The 6,824-nt window shown below is 49.5% G+C and overlaps 1 protein-coding gene across 2 annotated transcripts in view; it reads right to left on the bottom strand.

The window, feature by feature from the left end:
* Window positions 1-6,280, bottom strand: part of SCUBE3 (signal peptide, CUB domain and EGF like domain containing 3) — a 115,746-nt gene extending 109,466 nt beyond the window's left edge. For both annotated transcript variants that reach the window (XM_025206047.1, XM_025206049.1), the window contains exons 1-2: window positions 6,219-6,280; window positions 5,322-6,087 (exon numbers count right to left, since the gene is read on the bottom strand). In XM_025206047.1, coding sequence (XP_025061832.1) covers window positions 5,322-5,514 — 193 coding nt within the window. In that variant the 5' untranslated portion in view covers window positions 5,515-6,087; window positions 6,219-6,280. The remainder of the gene's footprint in view (window positions 1-5,321; window positions 6,088-6,218) is intronic.
* Window positions 6,281-6,824: the final 544 nt, after the last annotated feature.

The raw sequence follows: 6,824 nt of genomic DNA, 5'->3' as shown, positions 1-6,824 counted from the left end.
AGGAGTTTTGACCCGCTCTAGCAGCCTGTGTGCCACTGTCTGGGGCATGAAGAACACACGACCTGGGTAAAGACGCATCCAGGACACCTCTAGCAAACCTGCAACGGTCTCTGGTGGTCACTGGCAGGATATGTCCAGATGTTCTGGGCTTTCTCCTGCTCTGCTATACAAGCAGCATCTCACCTGAAGCTTAGGATGGTGCCTGAGACTTTCCAAGAGACCCAAACCCAAATCATTGCAGAATGATCATATTAGCAGCAAAGAAGTGGGGCTCACTCCAGTTCGCTGCAGGACCCCTCCCAGGCCAGCCAGCTTGAGTCAAAAGTGTTACTGCCTTTGAGTTAAGAGTGCTGCTGGGTGGAGAGGATTTGCAGGGGAAACAACAGTGGAGTTACAGCTTGAGATAACCGCAGCAATGGCATGGTTTAAGGGAGCAGGGGGAGGAAATCCTCAATAGGCTTTGGGCATCCAGTCACTTTGAAATGTCCCCGCTGGTGTTTTCAGGGGACAGTTAAGAACTCAACACATTGGGTGCTGAGACATTTTAAGACTCAGACTCTGATCGTATGTGCTGAGAACTTAAGGTCTGGTTCTAAGAGCAAATCCGGCTCTTCTTGGGTGCAACTCAGCCTTGCAGAGGGCTCCTACAGTTCCCATGGATCTCATATTCCAAAAAGCAAGGGTTAGAAGAGATGCAGCAGGAACATTTCCACCCAGAAAAAGTGCCCCGAGTTTTTATGCTGACATCATGCAGCCAGGCTCACAGGCTTTGAACCAGGTGGCACAGCAATGCTCGAGATTGCACCACTCTGGGTAGACAAAAGGTCTCATCCCTACACAGCAAGCTGCATCACACTTGCATGATCTGCCTTGAATCACTAAAAATCTGGCCCTATCCCTGCTAGGATTCTAGCGAGATGGCTTAGAAACAATAAACTATTCATTTCATTGAGTGAAACAGTTGATGAAAAACCTACATGCTAGGACTACTGCACGGGTCATCTTCCTCAATAGCAAGGTAAAACCATTTTGTAGCCCAGAAGATTCCCTCAGAGGAAACTGCAGGAAATGCCTTAAGAATACATTCTGCCGTTACAAATCTCCACGTCGCCAGCCACAGGAGGAGGGAATTAATGCAGGGCATATACATGCATATTTAAATATACACTATTACCTCCTCTGTGACAAAGGCACAGAAGATGTATAGGCCAAGAGATCTGGGGGTTTGGAAAGCGATGGCAAAACCAAGAAGTCAATGAAGAAGTTGAGAATCAGCCGGGGTCTCGTTTCCAGTTTACTTAAAAAACAAAAGACAACAAAATGTTGTTTCCTCTCTACTCCCCCTCCCATTCCCTAGTGAAAACACCCACGGCCCACAGATTTGGAAGAGCACTTTTGAGATGTGGGATCATGCCAAGCGAGGTTGGACACTGAGAGATGTTCCTCTCAAGAGAGACCTGGGGATGCATTCATCCTGTTGGGACCTTGACTTGAAAACGAGCCGAAGTGCACACATCGCGAGCCAGATTTCCAAACGCAGTGCCTTGACGGGATCCAGAAACAAGAAGCCTGTAGACAAGCTATTCCTTTCAAGGCGTTCAAGGTTGTGGCTCCTTGACCGGGAAGAGACACCAACCAGCTGTCTCTGCTTCTTGGAAAGTGGGACATGCAGGTTTAAGGGATGCGGTGGGGTCCAAATTCCACCACTTCACACAAGTCCAGAGGCGGAAGGGATGGATCGCCCGCGGGCTCCTGAAATGCCTTGTGCACTTCAGACATTATCATGCATTGCTGGTATTAAGGCTGATGGTGGGCAGCTCTTCAAATCTACCAATCTGGCCCCAGTCACCGTGAGAACACAGCACCTCACACTCACGAACCAGTCTTTCCCCAGGTCTTAAACAGAGAAATTGGAGCTGGGAGAAAAACTGTTCACTAGGGCACTCCAGGGGAGGACAAGGAGCAATAGTCATAAACAGTTAGAGGATGGTTTTAGGCTGGATGTAAAGAAGAACTTCTTTACAGTAAGGGTGACCAGAATCTGGAATAGACTTCCCAAGGAGTCCCTTGGAGGTCTTTAAGAGGAGACTGGACAGACACCTTGCTGGGATCATTTGATCTCAGCAGTATTCCTGCCCAAATCGGGGCGGGGGGTGGACTTGATCTTTCAAGGTCCCTTCCAGCCCTTAATTTCTATGATTTTATGAACCCATATTCTTTTGAATGCCTTCGCCGCTGGGTGATTCTTCTTGATCCCTCATGCAAGATGCAGAGGTCAGCGTTCAGTGCCTGTTTCCAGAGCCCGCTGCACACTCCAGACATGACGCTACACCCGGTGTGCATGGCTCTTGCACATTTTGTTGAGTTGGTTGAGCTGTAACCTGCTCCCCTGACATGCTGTGGGAGTCGGGCTTGGAGCCCTGGAACCGCAGAGAACCGTTCCAGGTCCACCTCCAAAGCAGCCTGTGTTGGAGCGCTTGGAAAGTTGTGCAGAATAATCATCAGCCTGCACGACATTAGCAGAGGACCCCGTCTGCTCTGCCCAAGGTCAGTCTGCTGTTGCTTAGGCAGACGTGTTCTCAAATTGAGTTCGCCCCTGGAAAATTAATAAAACTCAACCTTCACCACCAAAATCGTGCGTTTGCTTGAATTTTAAGCACGGGAAGATCATTGCTCATTCCTGAGCTACTAGACAACATTACTCTCTGTTCACATGAAGGTTAAGCCCTTGCGATACCAAGACTTCAGTTCAAATCCAGGGAAATCATCTTTCCAATAACACTTGCTAGGATCTTTCATTCAAATCCAGACAATAGCACTCAGTTCTAGAAAGCCTAACTAGCATGGCATAGTACATAAATGCTGCAAGAGATGGAGCCCTCAAGAGGTAAGATCCACCTTGTGCTACAGCTATACACTCTGGGAGTGATCCCTCCCCTCCCATCCAGTTCTGAGCAGCATCAGTTTGTGAGCTGGGGACAGGCTGCTATGTGCTTCTGTTGCTACAAAGTCTGCCCTTTAACTCCTATGGCTAGAGACAGCTTTTCTGGTTGCCTTTTAAAGAGGTTTTTTTTTATACAATTCCCTGCTAGTTTAAGAAAATATCTCCCTCTCCCTCTGTTTAGCACTTACTTGTAATTCTGATACTGGAGCAGAAAATGATCTCTGCATGAGGGGCCACATTCTTACCGCCAATATTGTACCATTTATATGTTGCATTTCTTTAGGACCTTTTTTACCAGGCTGCCAAACCATTTCATGAGCATTACTGGACTGACGTTTACCATTCCCAAGCTGCGTTATCACCACTGTACAGATGGGGAGACTGAGGCACAGAGACTTTACTGGCAGTTCCTGGTCTCCTCTAATCTGACAGGTCCAGAGCGTCAGCAATTCCACACAACTGTGGTGTGCAAGGAGGTGAGACAAGACTTCAACCACAGGCAGCAGCTATCTTCCTGCCATGTTGGGCATGGACGTGGGACAACAGCACATGGGGCCATATATGAACACATGCATGCATCCTTGCTCAACACAACAGAGTAGGCGTGTGTGGGCCCCATGTAGCAGCAGTGTCTGCATACACTTTGACATGCTATAACACAGTGTGTGCATGTGTGTTACAGGCAGCATAGCACGTGCGTGTGCATGTATCAGCAAACGATACAGTTTATGTGGGGAATACAGGGGCTGGGCTAGGTAAGCAACCCTGCGGCTCCATTTGTCACTGCCCCCTCCAACAGCCAGATGCTGCTTTGCAGTCTCATGGCTTCTGCTGACAGTTGTCAATGCCAAACCATTAGCTGATCACACTCAGTTAGCAGGCTGTTGCCATGGCATTGACAAATGAGTGTTACTGGATGGCTAGAAAATAATTTGGGGGTGGGGGGGGGAGAGGATCCTTCAGAGCTGCTCAGTAGGCTAAGTGTCAGTGAATCCACATAGTGAAATCTTGACCCTATGGGAACTTTGCCATTGAGTTTGATGGGGCCAAAATTCCATCCAAAGTGTTCGGGAATTAACAGGAAGAAAATGAATAAGCAAAAGCTGGGGAGGGGGGTGGGATTGGGAACTCGACAGCCGTGCCCTGCATCAGCCAGTACCTTCCATCACACTCCAGAGCCCCTCCGGCATTGCAGATTTTGTTTTATTAGCTCTGACAGATCTAAGGTTAATACCCCCACGACTGACAGGCACTAAGCTGCAGCCTTGCATAGGCTTTAGATATAAAAACAATCAGCCCGCCACCGATGCCATTACTCCCCCAGACTATAGAGCGCAGAGAAATTCCTGCCATTCCACAGAGGGTAAGGGGAGCCAGACTGAGTGACCTCCCTTTGTTCAGCTCCAGCCTCACGGCCAGCAAAAACCTCCAAATTATTTGTGACTTCCATTGCTGAAGCACTTTGTAAAGGGGTTGGTATTGGAAGGGTCAATAGAATGCTGAGTAATGCCTTTGTTCAGAAAGATTATATACCATACATAGTGGAGAGCGAGGCAGACATGGAAAGGGGGAGATTGTGCCTTTTGTTGCAATGTAGTTAGAATGCTTATATGATGGGCACTACACAAAACCCCTTGCAGACGGATCTAGTGCACACAGATGGTTCACGGACGTGTTTTATACGCACCCAGTATGTGAAGAAGGGCTTTTATGCAGCCCAGCCTAATTATTAGAGGTAGGGAACTACACACACTCTACAGAGCTGTGGATATTCAATGTTCTTTGAATAAACAGGCCACATTAAAAAACCTGCACATTCATATAGCACTTTGCAGGTCTCAAAACATTTTTATCTAGGTGGGGAAGTGTGAGAACCCTCTTTGCAAAGCTGAAGGAACCAAGGCACAGTGGCTGTGCAGACAACATTTACAGCCGTGGCCCAAGACTGCTTGGGCATGATTTTCAGATTTACTGAAGCACTTGCAACGTCCAGTGAAGTCAATGGGAGCTATGGCTGCTTGGCCAAAGCGGGCTTTTTGCACTAATATTGCTCTGTTCCCTAGCCCACGCTCTCTGTACTCCCTCTATGTGCGCACCTGGCTCTGCATTCAGTTACATACCTGCGATCGCTTGAGATCCAGCCCGCAACATCGCTAGAATTAAGGACAAGATTTTCAGAAGAGCTCACATTATTCTCAAAGGGAACTGCTGAATGCAGAGCGCTTGCAAATCTGGCCTCTTACAGAGGCCTGTATCTCCCTAGATCTTATTCAAATAGCTGGGGCAAGGGCAACTGAACCAAGCCTTGCCCTTATGCAAAGAGCCAGCTTTTGTCTCATGACCTTTTCTCAGCATGCCCTTGTTCTAAGTTTGTTACCTGTAATGAAAAGCTGCTGCCATCTGCTGGTAAATGCACCAGAGTCTCTTGGAATAAATGCACGGCATCCACTTCTTTCAGCAGAACGCAGGAACTGTGAAGCTTCCTGGTTTCTCAAAGCCCAGCTACTGTATTTTCTCACGTATAACACATTAATTACCAAAAACCAGCGGCTAGAAATTGCAGGGCACATTATGCGAGTCTTGCGGTAGAAGCAAACGTGAAAATAAAGTCTCCACACAACTCACAGGGAGCAGAAAGGCAGGCTCCGCTTCTCAGTTCTTACTGCAAAGACCCATCTTTTTGGCTCTGTTCTGCCTTTCAGAAACAAGCCTGCTCTCTATGCCAGGGTGCAATGCATGCAAGGAAACATGTCCTCTCCTGAGAGCACTGGGAGCGGGAGGGGTGTTGGAACAGCAAGCAAGGCTGCGAAGGAAGCTAGCCGTTAACTCGCTTCCCCGCACGCCTTGCATGAAACAGTTTGTGCTGAGCTTTGTCACAGGCCCAGAGCTCCCGCACGTGTCAACGGCCACGGCCCACACATTTGGGAAGCCGGAGCAGCAGAAGGAGCAGCGGCCGGCATGCCTGAAAGATGCCGTTCTGCAGAAAGGCCCAGGCGGGAGCGACGGACACGTGGGGCGCACCCCGCGCACTAATCGGTACAGCAAACCAGTGCAAAGTGGCTGTACTTAGGCCGCGAGCTCTTCAGGGCAGGGGCCATCGTTTTGTCCCGTGTTTGCTCACAGGGGCTGGTCCTCACACGCTCCTGCAAGACAGGGAACAAGGCAGGCTTTTATCCAGCTGGAGCAAGTCTGTGGCTGCAGCCAATGCCTCCCACCTGCAAGGCTGCCAAGAACCAGAGCCCTCCACACTGCTCTAACTCAGCTCAACACCCACCTGCCGCCAACCCCTCCGCCCTGGCAACGGACGACCCCAGCAAACCTGGCCCCGCCTCCCCCATGTGCCTAAGACCAGCCCTGGGGGCTCCACTTATATACATGGACCAGCCCAACAGCCATGGGGGGAGGAGGGTGTCCGAGGTACTATTTTAAACCTAGTCCCACAACACCAGCTACAAATATAGCAGGTCCTACACAAAATGGCTCCACTCTTCCTCCCTCCCTCCTCTAGCTAAACACCTGCTGTCCAGAACGATTTCCTATCCTACCGCCTCCCCCCGTTCCTATGGTAGGTCCCAGCAACCCTCTGTTTTGAGCCACTCTGGGGCATTCCATTCCGCAAGACAGGGGGGGATGGGGTCCAGGAAATTAGCTCCAAAAACAGTAGTAGCTGGATCAAATATGTTGCTATTACGCCAGATCAATGAACGAGTTGTTTCTGAGGCTGGTGTTTGTTCTCTCCAGGGAGCTTTGAAATGACGACAAGACTGTAAGGGATGGTATCTGCCGGACACCCCTCTTGCCATTTGTTTGGTTCGGTCCGGGCAGCGGCACGTTACGGGCCCAGCTGTGAAACAGACCATTTCCCAAAGACGGGGGGGGG

This window comes from Alligator sinensis, unplaced genomic scaffold, assembly GCF_000455745.1.
Source record: "Alligator sinensis unplaced genomic scaffold, ASM45574v1 scaffold872_3, whole genome shotgun sequence".
Classification (NCBI taxonomy): domain Eukaryota; kingdom Metazoa; phylum Chordata; order Crocodylia; family Alligatoridae; genus Alligator; species Alligator sinensis.
This window is presented reverse-complemented; position numbering and strand designations above follow the sequence as displayed.